Consider the following 19,375-nt stretch of genomic DNA (forward strand, 5'->3'; position numbering starts at 1 on the left):
CATCCATCTCTCCCTACCTCTCACACACCCAGCTCTCCCTGTTACTCACCTAACCCACCCTACTCTCTTCCTGTGAGACTCTCATTGGAATGCTTTTGTGTTTCACATACATATTCTGACATTTCTCAATATTTGCTCATTTCTGATCTAAAGAAGGTTTACCTTCAAAAGCTAATAAAAAATGTATTAAATTAGTCCAGTAAATAAGGTATCATCTTATTTCCTTTAAAAGTGGACTAACATGGCTACCACACCACTTTAGGGGAAATTGGTTTTGCAACTATATTCAAAGCAGTTTACATAGTATATATAGGTACTTATTTGTACCTGGGGCAATGGAGGGTTAAATGACTTGCCCAGAGTCACAAGGAGCTGCAGTGGGAATCGAAGCCAGTTCCCCAGCATCAACGTCCACTGCACTAACCACTAGGCTACTCATCCACTCCTAAAATAACAGGTCAGTGTCTTCATGCACATCTGCAAAGGGGCATGTCCGCCATCAACATGCACACCTTACAGAATACTATCAGATACATGTGCTGAGTGACGCTTTCAGATACACCCACTTACAGCTGCCTTTGACTTGGAATAAACAGGCATGCCTTCCTTTGGGGCACATCTATGCGGCTTTGCACTAGCATTCTATAATGGAATCAGGACCCTCTGATTCCATTATAGGATTGATGCACCCCCTGCTGCATCAGGGTGCTCAAAGGGAGATGCTATTTTATAGTATTTTCCCCCATAGAGACTACTTTTATGTGACCTTGGTTTTGATGTTCTTTCCTTGAAACCTACTTATCACAAAGGCCAATCGTCTTGCTTTGTTAGCTGTAAGGGATTTCCCTTCTTCAAACACTCAGGTCAGTTCTTCAGAATTACCTTGGTCTGATCATGTGTTGTTGAAATTAGTTGTTTCATTACGTTCTCCTATTTCCTCGCAGGCATCTCTTATTAGACCTGTTAGAACATTTTCAAATTTGGTCCTACTCATGTTTCAATGGACTGTCTTTCAGTTTATGAGGACTTTAATTTGCCAACTGTTGATGAAAAACTATCAGCCTTCACCCAATGCATACAATCAACCTTAGATGCCTCTGCTCCTGTTAAATCGATATTGATTAAAATAGATTGAATTCACCTTCCTTTTTCTATGGATCTGAAACTTCATAGACATTGCCTATGTTGGGCAGAGAAAAGTTGGCCAAAAAATTAAATGACTGCTAACCATGCCTACTGCAGAAAGCTCTGCTATGAACACAACATTTCTTTTATAAAGGAGAAACGTTCTTTTATTAATAATCGTATCAAAATGAGTTCTCTAACTATCCTTATGAACTTTTTAAAATCCCTCATGGTCTTACTTCCCCTCCACCACAACCTTTCCTCTGGTTGCTACTCCTACAGAATTTGGTTCTTAATTTTCAAATTAAATATTCCTTCTTCAGTACTACATACCCACCCTCATCTTTTCCCTCCACTTCCTCTTCAGTCTGCAATCTCCGATTCTTCTCCTTTCTTGGTCAATCCTGCTTCAGTTACTATATTACCATCATTTTCACCTTTATCTGTTAGAGATTTAGAGAAATTGATCCATTCTAAGTACCCTTCTAGACCTCGTACTGATGAGGCCCCAGCATGGGTTTTTCAAGCCTGTTGAGACTTTCTGTCTCCTATCTTGCTTGACTTAAATCTAGTTTGACTTTGGGCACGGTTCCTAATGCTTGGAAAGAGGCTACCTTTTGTTTTAAAAAATCAAACCTTGATGCTTCAGAACTGATTTTCATCCTCCTGCTAATATTTTCTTTCTTGCATGAGTCACAGAGAAAGCAGTACTAAACCGGGTTCTTATGTTTTGGGAGCCTACTAATGTCTTTCACTCCAAACTAGTTTTAGAGAAGATCATAGCACTGAGGCTACTCTTGTCTCCATGGAGGAGTAGCCTAGTGGTTAGTGCAGTAGACTTTGATCTTAGGTAACTGAGTTTGATTCCCCCTGCAGCTCCTTGTGACTCTGGGCAAGTCACTTAACCCTCTATTGCCCCTGGTACAAAATAAGTACCTGAATATATGTAAACTACTTTGAATATAGTTGCAAAAACCTCAGAAAGGCAGTATATCAAGTCCTATTTCCCTTTCTTAATGATGTTGATTACTTTTTTGAGTCTCGTAAAGATGTCTTGTTGATTCAACTTGACCTTACACCAGCCTTTGACATGATAGACCATTCAACCAGCCTTTGACATGGTAGACCATTCAATCCTTCTTTCTCGCACCAAAGGCATTTTAGGCATCTCTTTGAATTGGTTCAGATCTTATTTTTAAGATCACACTTTATCTATAGCTTATGCAGTCACTTTCTCTGTCCAATTTCCTTTGTTAGCTGAAGTTCCTCAAGGCGCCATCCTTGTTCTGGCACTTTTCAATGTTTTTATTGCACCATTAACTACTTTAAAGTGAGACCTGGGCTTTACTTTTTATATTTATGCTGATGAAATCCAATTTTTGATAGCGCATAATCTTTGGGATTCACTTGATTGCAATTCTTTGATAGCCAGATTGCTTCAGGTGACTTCTTGACTCACAGATCATAATATCAAGATCAATGTTTGCCTCTTAATGTTTGTTTTTTCCACCTGTTTCTTTTCTGTGTTAAATGACAAAATCATGCATTATTTTACCATAATGGGCACTAGAACAATATAACTTGTGTTACATAAAAATAAGATGCAAATGTATACAAAGCATCTCATTATGATGTGAATCAAATAATGCAGCTTATATACAACTTCTAAGTTGCATTATTTGTGGAAAGCTGGCAGTATTTTGCCTTTCTGGGAGCATCAGATCATTAACATATGGCCCCCGATGCTCCCAACAAGCCTTCTCAAAGGAGCCAGAATTTTCTCATAATGCAAACATTTTCACTGAGAATCAAATATTTCCAAAAGCACAGCTATAGCATGAAATAACTTAGCTTTCCTTAGCTGGCTTAATCACCCCTCATTCCAACTGCTTAATTGTGTTCAACGGGGCCCATATCGTTTCACCCGCTTCTGGGCTTCATCAGGAACAACCCAGTTTAAACAAACTTATGCAGGGGCATTCATCTCGCTGACGAGAATCCACCCCCTCACCCAGCAAAAAGCCCCACCCCAAGACATCCTCCATCCCTCTGGGACCCACTGGGTTGAAATCTGGTTTTTAGTGTATGAGGAAGGAGGGATCCCCAGGTTCTCCTGCCCCACCCAGCTCCAGGTACAAAATGGCAGTCAGTGACCCCTAGCAATAATCTTGCAGTTCTATTGCTAGAGGATCAAGAAGCCTACGAGGGTCTAAGCTGCAAAATAAGGACCCATTATTTGGGAGTTTGCCCCCCTAGCAGTATTACCTTGAGATTATTGCTAATAATCAATAGGTCCCATTTTGAACCCAGCGCAAAAAAGGGCAGGAGTGACTGGGAATCCCTTACCCACTAGACACCATGGAACCCCCTAATAGTAACATAGTAGATAACAGCAGAGAAAGACCTGCACGGTCCATCCAGTCTGCCCCACAAGATAAATTCATATGTGCTACTTTTTGTGTATACCTAACCTTGATTTGTATCTGCCATTTTCAGGTCACAGGCCGTAGAAGTCTGCCCAGCACTAGCCCCGCCTCCCAACCACTAGCCCCGCCTCCCACCACCGGCTCTGCCACCCAATCTCCGCTAACCTTCTGAGGATCCATTCCTTCTGAACAGGATTCCTTTATGTTTATCCCACTCTCTCCGTGAAAAAAATACTTCCTGACATTTTTTCTTGAGTCTGCCCCCCTTCAATCTCATTTCATGTCCTCTAGTTCTACTGCCTTCCCATCTACGGAAAAGGTTCGTTTGCGGATTAATACCTTTCAAATATTTGAACGTCTGTATCATATCACCCCTGTTCCTCCTTTCCTCCAGGGTGTTGCGGATTACTATCTTTCAAATATTTGAACGTCTGTATCATATCATATCACTAATAGGTCCAGGGAGCATTTATGGGAGTGTCAGGGTTGTTTTTTTGGGGGGGGAGGGTTACCTTCAAAGGTAAAGGTCTTTATGCTGGGAGGAGGCGGTCAGTGCATCAATAGTGTAACTCTAGCCCCTTTAAGAAGGCTCCCCAGGAGCATCAAGCCAAGTTTGAGGCTGAATTCTCCCTGACAGAACAATAACACCGTTTGTGAGGTTATTATAAAGCGTATTATTCCTTTAGCGTGGAACTCACCACAAGGTTAGTGACTCCCATAGTAAATTAAGCTGCAGTAAAAGGTGATAATTTACTGCAGCTTAGTGACTAGCCCCCTAAATGTCATTCCTGAAGTGTTTGATCATTTCAATCTCAAATTTCATGTTCCTGGATAGTTCTGTATTTCTTCCCGATCCTAGTGATTAATTCAGAGGTCTGGTTCTAAGAAACACTCCACCAAGAGGTGTTGCTATGTTCTTCTTTATTTTTATTTTGTTACATTTGTACTCTGCGCTTTCCCACTCATGGCAGGCTCAATGTGGCTTACATGGGGCAATGGAGGGTTAAGTGACTTGCCCAGAGTCACAAGGAGCTGCCTGTGCCTGAAGTGGGAATCGAACTCAGTTCCTCAGGACCAAAGTCCACCACCCTAACCACTAGGCCACTCCTCCACTGTTGCTACTATTTGAGATTCTAGTGGAATAGCAACATTCCATGTAGACGTCGGCCCTTGCAGATCACCAATGTGGCCGCGCAGGCTTCTGCTTCTGTGAGTCTGACGCCTGCGCAGCCTTCTACATGGAATGTTGCTAGTGGAATAGCAACATTCCATGTAGAATCTCCAATAGTAGCAACATTCCATGTAGAATCTCCAATAGTATCTATTTTATTTTTTGTTACATTTGTACCCTGCGCTTTCCCACTCATGGCAGGCTCAATGCGGCTTACATGGGGCAATGGAGGGTTAAGTGACTTGCCCAGAGTCACAAGGAGCTGCCTGTGCCTGAAGTGGGAATCAAACTCAGTTCCTCAGGACCAAAGTCCACCACCCTAACCACTAGGCCACTCCTCCACTGTTGCTACTATTTGAGATTCTAGTGGAATAGCAACATTCCATGTAGACGTCGGCCCTTGCAGATCACCAATGTGGCCGCGCAGGCTTCTGCTTCTGTGAGTCTGACGTCCTGCACATACGTGCAGGACGTCAGACTCACAGAAACAGAAGCCTGCGCAGCCTTCTACATGGAATGTTGCTAGTGGAATAGCAACATTCCATGTAGAATCTCCAATAGTAGCAACATTCCATGTAGAATCTCCAATAGTATCTATTTTATTTTTTGTTACATTTGTACCCCGCGCTTTCCCACTCATGGCAGGCTCAATGCGGCTTACATGGGGCAATGGAGGGTTAAGTGACTTGCCCAGAGTCACAAGGAGCTGCCTGTGCCTGAAGTGGGAATCAAACTCAGTTCCTCAGTTCCCCAGGACCAAAGTCCACCACCCTAACCACTAGGCCACTCCTTTATGATGCGTTAAACTCACGTCTGTGTAGGTTTATTCTCATCTAGAAGTTCTGGATTATTTCATTGCTTCACTTTCTCAACATTGAATAACGTACGAATAAGATTCTCTAGTGTGGAATGTCTTCTCATGCAGGTTAACTCTCTGCTCTCACCTGCTCATTCTCTTTGGACTAAGGAGCGTACATTCCTGAGCTAGTCAAGAAATGTATTAAGGCAGTTAAATAAAAAGGTTATCATATTATATCATTTGTTAGCTAACCTTTATTTCTTTGCAAAATGTGTATTTCAGATGACAGATGAATCATGTATTTTATGGTTTATTACTATCCCTAGTTCTACGAGAATGAAAAAACATAGGACCTTATCCATAATGGACTTTCCTTTTCTCTTCCTATATAAAAATATCTCTCTATATATTTTTTTTACCTAGTCCTGTAATAGTCACGTCAGAGGGGAAAATGGATAACAAAAAGAGATTTTTCAGGGAGAATCAGTGAAAGATGAAGGGGTAAAGGGTCACGGATTTGATATACAGCTTTTCTGTGGGTGCAATGAAAGTGCTAAATTCCAAAAGCCTTTCATGACTACATTTTATCTCTGGAGGCTTGTTTTCCTTGAATGCACTGGGTTTAGTCACTATTCAGAGAAGGTCTCTTGTAACTCACATTCCACATTACATTATCAGGTGAATATTAAGATTACTAGCTATTTACAGCAACAGTAAGGAAAATAGTGAGTCTCTGCAGAGAACACGATACAGCAGCCAAAATGACTGAGTATTTACAGAGCACTGTTAGCCTTAGAAAGTACAAGAGCACAGGCCTTCCTTCAAAAGATGATTAATTCTTAATTGATTTTCTGAACCCAGCTTTCTTTTCAGTTATGATTAGATATCACATCACAAAAACGCAGAGCTCAAACAAGCATGGTACTTAAGCCCCCTGTAAACGTTCTCGTACCAAATTTGAATTTATGAAAAGAGCCAGCCTTCGAGGCCCTACTTAATGAGATGCCTGCAACTTTGAAAGAAAGAGGCGAGATCATTTTAACAGACAGACCCACAATGAGTTTATTTATTTAGAAAGTTGTTAAATAGTGTCTGAGAATTCAGATATTCAGTGTTGACACTGTACAGAGCTGGCCAGAAGCCAGGAGTCGGCTCGCCAGCGAGATCCAGCAAACAAGGAATTCAGGATTTTCTCCTTTCACTTTTAACTCAAATATGTAGAAGTCATTAGCTATATACCCACAGCAATATTTGAATCATAGGCAAATAACACAGCCCTCACTCACCATGGAACTTCAAAGGCTTTTAAGTGTGTTTAGATTTTTAGTGTTAGACCTGCAGCAGTGTATCACACTTGAGTTTTGTAAACAATTCTTTCCTTTACTTGAACCTTGTCTGCAGCTTAATGTGCAGCTCGCATACAACGTTAATTATAAACGTCACTACTAATTTTGCATAATAAAAAATGAACACTGGTTTCGAAATGTTAAACTGCTCTGTTTTGTTGCATGGCACCGTAGACTCACAGTTTAGACAGGAACTTTTTCCACTTCAAAATAAGACACAATAGAGGTAATTAATCTAACTTCTGGATAAAATAAGAGATGATAATTCCATGGAAGCCCAGCATATTGATTCCTTGTGAAAGAGGCTGCCACCCTGATAGGATTGATATAACACAGACTGCAGTCGCTTCACGTGTTCCCATCTCCCTCTTCAGGCATCAGAATATATTTCAAGATACACATACCTAAAATAAATGTCAGAGGAAAAATAGCCACCAGCACTGGTGAACTTTTCGACCATTCTGTGCCGACTGCCCTTGAGGTTGGGATCAGAAAATAGTAGCCCCCCCAAGAAGGGAGTTTTGATATCCAGAGGCAATATTGCTGCCAACCCTGAGTACATATTTCATCTATCAATAATTGGAACAAGGAAGTCCATTAGTCCTGATGGGGTCCCATGTTGCCATATCTTCCTACCTTGGGGCCAGACATGATATATTGACTAGTCAATAGTTTCCTGAGCTGCCACCTGGTAAACAGAAATGAACCTCTCCCTTTCACTCTATCTTCCCATTCTCTCTGGTTTTGTTTTTTTGTTCTTTTATATTCAAACCTGCTCCCCAGCTTGGTTTATGATGATTTTCTTTTATCAGCTCCCTGAATTCCAGCAAAATGTTTGGGTCAGAAAAGGAATTAGGAAAGTTCCAAACAAATGTTTCAAAAAGGGTTAACTATAGTGTAAAATTAGCTAGGAAATAAATGAAGACCTACGGGCGCCCTAACTCAGGAGGATACGGTTCCCAACCCCCTCTCCAAATCCACCTTGTAAATGGCAATAAGCCGAATAGTAGCTCAGGTGTGCAGGAAGGTAAATCAAGCCAAAAGAAAGGACATAAAAACAGATTAAGGTCATTTTGAAGACTAGGAGGCTAGCAGAAAGCAGCATCTCTTAGGCGAGGGAGGGAGTCTGCAAGATTGGACAGTCTGTAGTTTAGGAAAATGCAGATCAGTGCACAGATCAATACAAGGGATTTTATTTTTTATTTTATTTTTGTTACATATGTACCCCGCGCTTTCCCACTCATAGCAGGAATGACACACAGGTCACCTGACCTTTCAAGCAATGGACTTGTACATTACAGACCAGCGAAGTCATAAGAACGATATCCAAGGCCCTTTTCCCATCTAAATGATCTGTTTTAAGTGAAGGTGAATCTGAGTACAGCATCAAAAGAATAAATATTCACCCAATTTCATTAATGCCTCTTCTATTTTAAAAGCCAAAATCCAGTGGTCATTCAAAAGAACTAAAACTGAGCACTTGTGAAACAAGGAAGTGCCCCCCCCCCCCCTCAAGACCACTAGTCCAAGCAAACATACTAATGGCTGTTCTTTTCCTTAAGAGATGGGGTTTTTTGGAGGGGGGGTCAACTCATCCTTTTCTTAGAATGTGTCTTCTACCACTGGTTTTGGATATTGATTTTGGTTTGTAGGATGATTGGCTTACTTTTGTTAACAAAGTGCACAAGGTTTTTAAAATATTTTAGCTTTTCTCATTACTGCCACCTAAAAATGTTATTGATTCTCTTCCATTTTTGACTCTAAGCTTCACATCATCATCACAAGCATTTTTATAATACTTGAACGATTTGTATAGTCTTAATTGGTCTGAGTTTATAAATTCTATGTGTGTGAGAGACCGACACAGATGGTTTACATGTGGCTTGTGACGCTGCCAAGAGGATTTGTACCACGACCTGACTCATGCAAGTGCCCAGACTTTGCAGTACTGTTGGCCAGAGTGATGATGAACTGTTATACGAAGGTTATCTGACAGTGCTCAGACTAAGAGAGTTCAATAGATTATATGAATTTATCACTATTCAGGTCTTGAGGATCATTTGAAGGAGTGGGGGGGGGGGAGGGAGGGTAAGAGCTTGCTATACAACCAAAAAAATGCAAGAACATTATTTTAGGATTATAATGGAAAACCACAGTTCCAAAACAGAACTTGAGCAGGCAAAAGTACCTACAGTCTGTATTTTCAGAGCATGCTTAGTATTTGACAGTATTAATTTGCAATCTTTTGTCTGATTTTTATTTTAATTTAAGGACACCTGATCTACTACAGTCTCTTTTGGAACCTCGCTATCAGGATACCCTATCTCCACTGTTTTGGTGATATCTATGGAACCGCCATGAAGACTACATATGACCACCTAAACTTTCGGAAACTCCTAAAAATTAACCTGTTCGAAAAGGCATACCCGAACGACCCAACTTAAATGCCTTAACCCTGCAACACAACAACATAAAAGCTCGTACTGGACATAACGTAACTCTTCACCCTTATGATCCCCAATGTATCTATCACATATGAACTTTACTCTACCATAACCTCACACTGTATTTGTTCATACCGGTATTGGCCATTGCCTCTACTGTACTATGTAAGCCAGATTGAGCCTGCAAATAGGTGGGAAAATGTGGGATACAAATGTAACAAATACATAAATAAATAATCCCAATACAGGTCACTTCGTAAGCTGGATACCCTCATCTCTTATGACTACCTTAATATCCAGTTGTATTTCTCGTATAAATATGTAAATACCTCAGCAAGAAAAAAAATTGGCAAGGAAGTCAACAGCGAGTGGTAAAGAATTAATAGAGAACTGTATTACCCCTAAGGCTAAAGGCAATATTACTTCTGAAGGTGAGATTTCTGTGTTAAGATTTTAACATTTTCTACTAGAGTTATTTATGGAAAAGGAAGTATTACCTGCTCAAATCATATTGCACAGTTCTGGCTATCTGATGAGAAACGCTATTCCATATGTGCAAGTGTATATGATAGACCGATGTGTCCGCACAGCTATAGGTCCATGTGTGGGAAGGAAGGGTGGTTAGCTGAGCGAGTACTGATTTTACTCATTGCACTCATGAGAATGAGATTCCCCCTCTTCTCAAGGAACTCAATACTCCGTCTCCACAGTTGCAGTAGAGTAAAACCTGGCCTGGCTCAAAATCTCCTCCCGCCAATGGGTCTATGTGGCCACTATTTTATTGATTGGATATAGATATTTAAAAAAAAACTACACATCTGCTCATTTTTAAATCAAATTAAGGAATGAAAACTGTGCTCCCTGTGCATTATGTTCTGTTAATACACCTGGCTCCCCCATTCTTTCCAAACACTGAAACAAATTACTAACACTTTTTTTTTCCTATAAAACTTAAAGAGTGCATAAAAATGTTTTAACTAAATGTTTGGACGACCTGCCAAGGGCAATAAAGAAGCAGTGAGCTAAAAGGTACTGGTGAAGTAATGGGAAATAAGATTCTCTGAAACGGCCTGGAAGCCTGGACACGGGCAAGCACTTCACTTTTCAAAAAAACAAATACTGGACAAAGGCTTCGGGGTGGGCAAATAAACTTTCTAGCTGGAATTTTCAGACGGGAGATGCAAGTCCTGGATTTGCAGTAAATTAAGAGATGCAGCGGGAAGGAGGTGGTTGGAACATGGGAAAATGAGGAGATGCTTACAATATGGCAGATGATTGAGGAGTTCTGGAGTTACCTTCACTGCCTGCAACACACTTCAGTACAAAAGCAGGAAAGTGCTAAGATGATCTACTGGATGGCTGATGGCTGCAGGTCGTGTTGATCCGAGGAAACTGCCCTGGAAATACGTTTCTTAAAGAATACACTTTAATGAGTAGAACAAAAAACATCTCTTTTGAACAGAACACAGAAGCAGGGCTTCCTTAGTAAATTTATTTTCATATAGCCACCTGTACAATGGCCAAATTGTCTTACTTGTTGTGACATTAGACAGCAATCTGGGGGGGGGGGGGGGGAGACTGCAGAATAAAAAGGCCTAAAGATGCAACAGTGTTGCAGCCATCCTGCTGTTTTATTCCTCTTCCCCCAGCCCTTGCTAAGCCTGACTGTCTTCAAAGGACCTCAGTGGACATATTTTAAAATAGAACGTTGCCCCAAACAATTTCCAGGTATTTCAGAGCCGCTTTTCCGTCCCTCGGGTAGGCAAATAAACTGGAAATACAGTCCTAAAACAGTAAAACCGTTAAATCACAGCAGAACAACAACAAACAAACAAAAAAAATCCTGGAGAAAGTCAGACGAGAAAATGTTTTTCTTTCCTTCACTCTTGTCTGATTATTTTCCAAAAAACAACCCCACGATCGGGAGGATTAACGGGTAGAAGGATGGAGAAACACAACTATTTATAGGTTTGATCTTGGGTTGGGGGTTTGCAAAAAGTGTTATTTTCAGGAAAGAGGCGATCATGGCTAATAGGGGGGGGGGGCAGCGGCGCAGGAGCTGAAGATGGCCAAAGTTATCTTGTTGACCGATTGAATTACAAGGGTCACTACCAAAGTCCCCTTCCACTTGCTCTGAAACTTAATAGGGCATTTGAGGAAAAGGAAATATTTCAATAGTACTAAAAAAAATCAAAACTTGTTCTCCGATTTCCGTATTTCCTTCTGCTGCGTTGTAAAGTGAGGTAAGTATGATAAAGTGGGTCACATTGGTCTGGGAGGGAGGGAGAGAACCTTTAGAAGATTATCCGAATCTATAATGTGGAAAGCTGCAGCCCCCTCCCCCCCCCTCCAATATACAACCCGTCCAGTGTGTTTTGTCACTGAACTCACCCAACCCATCGATTTCACGCCGGTGCCAGATGATCAAAACTTGGTGACCTTGTGGTTCACTGATACATTCAGCAAAAAGGTAGCTGAAAGTTGTATTAATGCACAAAATTGTTTTTCATTCAAACTTACTGTTCTTTGCCATAAATTACGAGGAAAGAAAACTAGTATTTCGCTGGCTAAAACTTTTGCAGTGTTTGCACGGTTTTTTTGTTTTGTTTTATTTTTGGTTTTTTGTAGTAAGATCGAGGTTGCACCCCTGCCTACGAAATGGAAATCTAAATTATTTCTGGGCAGAATTGCCACGGAGAGGATTACCAAATCAAAAACAAACAATGCAAGGGAATAAAGACAAAAATCAAATCAAATTCTTACGTGGATTCAATATAAAACAGCCCAGTGGTCGTCGTTTACAGAAGAGTACAAGAAATGAAACTGTAAACTGCCGGAAGAGAGTTTTGAAATTAGATCAGATCTTACAGGCTACAAGGGTCACACACTGAAAGATCGAGTTTCATACATCGATTACAATTTAGGCACGCACTTTTTCCCTCTCTGTTACAGCATAAGCTACTCATCTAAAAAAAAAAACAAGTCTATGATTTTACATCTTCAACCTTTGCATTACCAGAAAAGCTACGACAGAAATGTAAGCACTTAACTCTCCCGTTTCAAAAGCACACGGATGTATTTAGGTAAATAAGGTAAGAAATTCACACAACATTAAGTCTAATTTTAGTCTACAGTTTCTCTCCGCCTCCCCCTTTTTAAAAAAAAAAAAAAACTCTGAACTACATGTACACATACAGTAGGTTTCAATATCTGGGTAACATTTTAAATATGCAGCATCTACAATGCAGAGGGATACTGCATAACTCTGATCATCTCTGCAGTAGTTCTGTAAATTATTCTTTTTAAAACAACAACAACAAAAAACAACTACTGGATTAATATTATCAATTAAAATAAACACCGAGATCTCGCGAATTCTCACAACGTTCCAAACGCAAAAAAAAAAATCCCTGGGCTCTGGAAAGTAAAGCGTTTGCACGATGCCAACCGGAGAGAAGGATCCGATTATCTTTCACAAGTCTCGATTTAAGAAATAGCGGCGCTACCCTGCAAAGCTCTAACCCAGGCCCCCTTTTCCCTTCCCCCCCTCCGGGGCTCCAGAGCCTAGCACTAGCCGCTGCCCCCTGTCCCGCTGCAGAAACCTCAGCCGGAGCCAGAGACATCCACACAGAGCTGATTGGGACTCTCTTGCCCGAGATAGAGAGGCAGCCTGAGCCTCACTCAGCTTCCCCCTCCCCCCCTCCCTCCCCTCCCATAGCCTGATCCAGCAGAGAGGCCACAGCGCCCACTATGGCTGGACCAGCACCTCACAGCCTCCAGCTCCCCTCCTGCCACCGACCCAACTTTTCCCCAACTCCTTCCCCGCCCCGGCTGCACCGTCTGCCCGGAGCTTCCCGGGCTGCTACCCCGCGACCCAGCACCGTGCACAAGTGGAAGAAGCATCGAAGCCAAAAGCTTGCACATCTTTGCAAGACGGCAGAGAGTGAAAAGTCATGAAAAGCAAAGGGAGATTGCACCTACTTGTGGCCAGTTTCCTTGCCCTGCCTTTGGATCTCATGGTGCCAGTTCTGCGGAGGTGGTTGGTTAGACGGGCTTTTTTTCTCTCTCTCTTGGATTTCTCCCTTTTCTTTTATTTATTTTTTTTCTTTCTTTCCTTATATCCCTCTGTCTCTCTTTCTTTCTTTCACTCTCTCTCCCCTTCTCAGTCCGGACTTGCTATCTCTCCTGCATTGTCAGTTTGGACACCTTCGCACATGCGCACTTGCCCACCATCTCAGGGCCGCCAAAAAAAGTTTGCAGCGATATATCACTTTGATTTCAGATCTTTGGCAGATAGCGATCGGGAGACCTCTTCTTCCCCCCTTGCAAAACCTCAGCTAGGCGATCGAGTCGAAAAGGAAACATTTATATTTCCGCTATTTCGCACGGATCATTATCTCCCCCCCCCCCCCCCCCCACACACACACAAAAAAGTGGATGAGGTGGGAGAAAGGAGGGGAAATGCTGTAGAGAACAGAGGAATTCTGTTAGATTTCATTATATTATTATTATTACATTTGTACCCCACATTTTCCCACCTATTTGCAGGCTCAACGTGGCTTAGCAATCTTCAGGCTCTTAACACCGCAAGTTCTGAGTTATTTTTTTTTTACAGAAATATTTAGGGGGAAAAAAAACATCTTTCCATCCAATGGACCAGATCAGGAAGTTACTTTAAATTTGTATTAGATTTTCTGCATCATCTAGGAAATTGAGATTATACCTTTTCCTCTCTTCAGAGTTTCATGTCAGCATAGCTTTCCACAGCTTTGATACAGAGCAATTTTTAAATCCCATTGTCCCAGTTTTAACTAAAAGATTTGCCAATCAGAGCACACGCGTTTCAATTGGGAATTTCTGTAGGGTATGATGGCTGTGCTCAAGGTAGGAATCAATTCAAAGTACATATGGATTTTCCTCTGGTACAACCTCTTTCCATTAAACAGGTCTGTTCGATACCCCTGCCTATGCTATTTACGTTCTCATTAATATCTGTTGCAAATCCTGCCAAGCAGGTCAGAAGAAAAATGCAGCCTTTCTATTCCCGTGCATTGCTACGGTACCCACGAGCTCTTCAAGAATTTTGCCTAATAAATTCATAAGCGCCATTTTTTTTAAATGCCCTTCACCTTTTATTTACCTGTTGGTGATTCATTGCCAGATTAGTGGCCCCTAGTGTGTAACAGCAGAAAGCAGTTTGAGCATTTTATACTGCCAGAAAAAAAACACACACACACACAGAGTCAAAATTAAGAAGCAAAACAATTAAGGGAAAAGAATTCGGCAGCTGAATAGTAATTGAAAACTCCCTTTGAAGTCTGCTGCTCCCCTTTTTCGCGATTTACACTACGACATCGGGCTCTCCATCCCAAAGGATAATCCATTACTAAAACTATAAAATGTTACAGAAATAAAACTAAGCAGAGGCACTTTCAAATACCTATTTCCTGGCCAAAAGCTACCAATACCGTAGTTACAAGAGGAGGTGATTTCAGAAGGCACCAGGGGAGTCAGAAAGCAAATTGTTTTCTTTATTATTTTTGTGAGTACACTTGGACCTCGTCATTATTTTAAGTGCACAAAGGTACTACTTTTTTTTTTTTTTTGTAAGAAGCTGAATAAATCTATCCAAAATGGCAAAACGGGTTTGACGTTCGATTTATTAATTGTAATTCTAGAGTTAAGTATTTCGGGTCACCACAGAAATAGAACTGGAGTTCAAAAATAATTCTTCTCTTTCTCCATTTGATCATGCTTTATGCAAGAACGTTCTTTTTTTTCTGATAACCGATCATCTTAATTTAAAACTTATTTTTGTGATGCTTTGTGAAATCTAGATGTCTTGAATTTTACCTTTCTTGCAGTGGGTATTGGGTTATAGATGCTAAATATTTTACCACTGGTGGAAAACGGGAGAAACCCCGTACAAATATCAAATCCAATTAGTTTTGTTTGTTTTTTTTAATACCCAAAAAAAAGACGCAGTTTGGAGCTCACCATAGTCTGCATTGAAATCAGCATTCAAAAACAATAAACTTTCAATTCCGTTCTGTTCCTTCTGTGATTGTGATGGAAACATAACTCTATTCTTTTTGCGTGTAAATAAAACAGGAGAGCCAACAAACAGACAAACAAAAAAATCACCATCTCCAAATAGATCCGGCTAACTCGCTCCAAAGATCTGCAAATAAACCGCCAGTGTACGTGCAAATTATTTTATTTAATTGTGGTCATTTCTCCAAATAAGCTACATCTGACTTTACTTTATGAAAGAGACAGGAAACGTTTGCATGGAAAGCGATCTGATTCAGAGGAGCCCAGCGGTGAAATGTGGAGTAAAGAAAACGGTTCTTTTCACCTGCCTTCCATGGCCTCAGGTGCTTACAGGGGGGGGGGGTCACAAGTTGAAAGGAACTCGACCCGACAAGGTCCAGGTTCGGCGTGTTTCTTCTCGTGAAGTGATCTAATAAACGGAAAAGACACATTGATAGATAGATAGATAGATAGATAGATAGATATTTTTTTCTCTATTCAGACCCTTTCACCTGTTCAGATCTCCATGATTGAAAGCTCAAAACAGGTGTCTCTCACTTTCATCGTTTCTGCTAATCACCCTGAGCTCCTACAGTCTCCCCGTAGAGGAGCTGAACTGTATTAATTTGTCTCTGCACACAATCTAATCATCCCACCTTAACTATTCATTCTATTATCTTCGGCCTCTTGTCTGGTACACACATTTCAGTCCGCTAAAACTTCTCGTGAGATCCTGCTCTCTATAAATCTCAGTACAATTAAGGCAATGGGGGGGAAAAAAAGAGAACTTGCATTCCAGAAAAGAAAATGAAATGCAATTAACAACAAAAGATATCAGTGCTTTGTATGTAACCAAGAAACTTTCCTTTCCTCATTCCTGAATAGCACAAAGATGCGCGTTTATTTATAGTGAAATCCACGGTCTTCTTCAGGGTATTTGCCTGGTACCATTTATAGTCTTTGTGCAGTGAACTTTACGTCATTCTATCTATCTATCTATCTATCTATCTATATTAAATTTTCCTAGACATCAGGAAGGTTAATTTAATCATTGCAAAAAAACAGTTATTATGCTGTTTACCCAAAGCTTGCTTTCAGACTTGCTGTTAAGAAATTAAACTCGTGCTGGGTGACCAAAGCTATGCAAGGGTTTTTTTTTTTTTTTTTTAGATGTTTGAAATGAAACAGCCCCCTATACTTAAGTCTGAGATTTAGCCTTCAGCCCTGGCCTCGATTAGGCCAAAAAAAAAAAAGAAAATGGGAACGATTTTCTTTCATTACAATAACTCACAGCTCTGGTGATCACTTTCAAAAAACAAAAATGCACGCTTTATTATCAGACGGTGATCTCAGTGGCGTGAAATGGCAGGGCTAAGAAAGGGAGACGGAATGGATCTATCTAGCCCCCCTTGGGCTGTAATTATTAGAAATTAATTGGGTTCGGGACCCTGGGTAGCGCGGCTAAATGAATAGCTTTGTCTAGTGGTTGAAATCACCATTCTCAGTTTACAGAAGAGGGGTGGGTGGGGGGGACACACGATTTCCGAGCCCAGAGAGAAGAGGGTCTTACGGCAACCCCCTCACTAAAGAGGGGGGGGGGTCACTTACTGTGGGGAGGGAAGGTGCGCTGAGCATGAGAGGGCTTATCCGAGTCCCCCACCGGTTTTTTTTTCGCTTTCGGGGGGGGGGGCTATTTAGGGGTTAAACTAAAAACCGACTTTCCTGTGTACTTGGTGCTGTCGTGCTGGAGTAAAAGTGAAAAGGAAGCCTTAGGCGAAAGGAAATTACTGCAGGCCCGTGTGACCTTTTGCGAGAGGTAATCAATCAAGTGATCAACAGGGATATTTATCATTGCTATAAAGGGCTACTTTACAAATACACAGAAAGGTAGAAGAAAGACAGGGGGGGGGAAGTTTGGATAAACCCGCTAAGTCTAGTCTAAATACACTAATAGGTATTAAGTTCCCTTTCTCTCCTCCGCCCTCCCAGGAGGAAGCGAAAGCACGATTACGGGTTAAATTGGTCACTCATTTTGCTTTCTAACAAATACAGTAATGATGAATCTGTCTCCCAGCACACTACAAATACATCCGAGAATCTGACGAATAGTTCAATGTCCATCCAAGATATCGTTAAAGGTATCACTGAATTGGGCAGTACGTGCAAGCTGGAAATAATTACTAGAAACTTTCTTTGCCCAAATATACACAGGGTCGTTGCTGATTTAATGTTGCAATTGTTTCGAAACGCAATCTACTTCCATTAAAGCCGCTTTTTTTTTTGCGCACAATCGTTCACCCACGCGGGCAAGTCGAGAACAGTGTAAAAAAACGTGTTTTCTGAACGGTTTCCACCTTGTGAACCCCATGCAACTAATTGTTTTGATGTTATTTGAGGGTTCGCTTTTGAAACGACAGCATTAAACCCCCCCCCCCCCCCCCCCCCCATGCGGTGAGGAAGCCCCTGAAACCTCATTCGCTTTATGCGGCCACGAAAGTAACTTGTCCGTCTACCTGCTCCGCGGGGAGAGGTCAGGGACGAATGTTTAAAAGACAGTAACAATTCTCACAGCTGCAATGTCTACTTCAGTATTCAGATTAAGGTAGGAACGCGCTAAGAGAGCGCAGGTTTTGCAGGTACAAATGCGTCGATTTTTGCAAAGAGATCCCGGACAGGCGGGTGTTCTCCTATTTATTGGGGTCGTCCCGCACTACCTGCGGGTTCGTAACCTCCCTAGGGAAGGGACTGTCCATGTAGCCTAAGGGAGCCGACTGCAGTGACAGCAGATCGGTTTCCACAGCTGTGCCTTCGATCTACGCCTTGGTCTGCGGCGCCCCCGCGTGGCGCTCGGTGCGCACAGCAAACCGGAGCAGGAAATCCGATGGAGCAAGGGAAAAAAAATACCTTTAGATGGGCGAGATTCCGTTGGGCAGGTTAGATGCAAACAAGGAGTTCTTTTCACGTGAATCCTTCCGTTTGGCACTGTTTGGGTATAACACAAGTAGACCCCGCGGCAAGTTCAAGCATTGCGATGCAATGCGGGAAAGGAACCTACCAGAATCGAACGGACTGCATCCGTGTACGCGTTGTGCCCCCGTCCAGGGATGAAGCAGTTGTCTGGCTTTGGTCTGCCGAAGCAAAGTGGCCAGGGGGTTGACTGATGACACTCGGGACTGCCGCCTGGAAATCTTTAGGAAGAAAAGGAATGAACAATTAAGTGGAGGGGCATAATGGAACAGAAACGCCTATCTCCATGGGCGTTAATCTCCGAGAACGGGTCCGTGAAGGGGCGGACCGAACCGTATTATCGATAAAAAATAGACGCCCATGTTTTATTCGCCAATGTGTGAGCTGGGCGTTTTTGCTTTTCAGCGATAATGGAAAAGGAAAGTGCCCAGCTCAAAAACGAATAAATCCAAGGCATTTGTTCGTGGGAGGGGCCAGGATTCGTAGTGCACTGGTCCCCCTCACATGCTAGGACACCAACCGGGCACCCTAGGGGGCACTTTTACAAAAACAAAAAAAACAGGTAAAAGAGCTCCCAGGTGCATAGCACTCTTCCATTGTGTGTTGAGCCCCCCAAATCCCCCTCAAAACCCACTGCCCACAAGTCTACACCATTACTATAGCCCTAAGGGGTGAAGGGGGGCACCTACATGTGGGTACAGTGGGTTTGGGGGGGTTGGACGACTAATAAGCATTAAGCAGCACAATTGTAACAGGTAGGGGGGATGGGCCTGGGTCCACCTGCCTGACGTCCACTGCACCCCCTAACAACTGCTCCAGTGACCTGCATACTGCTGCCTGGGAGGAGGGTATGACATTTGAGGGTGAAAATAAAAAGTTGTGAAACATCATTTTTTTGTGGTGGGAGGGGGTTAGTGACCACTGGGGGAGTCAGGGGAGGTCATCCCCGATTCCCTCTGGGGGTAATCTGGTCATTTAGGGCACTTTTTGGGGCCTTATTCGTGAAAAAACAGGGTCCAGGAAAAGTGCCCTAAATTCTAGCTACAAACGCATCCATTATCGGC

At 42.0% G+C, this 19,375-nt stretch overlaps 1 protein-coding gene across 2 annotated transcripts in view; it reads right to left on the reverse strand.

Moving 5' to 3' along the window:
• Positions 1 to 13,349, reverse strand: part of MECOM (MDS1 and EVI1 complex locus) — a 777,983-nt gene extending 764,634 nt beyond the window's left edge. For both annotated transcript variants that reach the window (XM_030216133.1, XM_030216132.1), the window contains exon 1: positions 13,293 to 13,349. In XM_030216133.1, the coding sequence (XP_030071993.1) occupies positions 13,293 to 13,329 (37 nt within the window). In that variant the 5' untranslated portion in view covers positions 13,330 to 13,349. The remainder of the gene's footprint in view (positions 1 to 13,292) is intronic.
• Between the last annotated feature and the right edge of the window lie 6,026 nt (positions 13,350 to 19,375).

This window comes from Microcaecilia unicolor, chromosome 10, assembly GCF_901765095.1.
Source record: "Microcaecilia unicolor chromosome 10, aMicUni1.1, whole genome shotgun sequence".
NCBI lineage: Eukaryota > Metazoa > Chordata > Amphibia > Gymnophiona > Siphonopidae > Microcaecilia > Microcaecilia unicolor.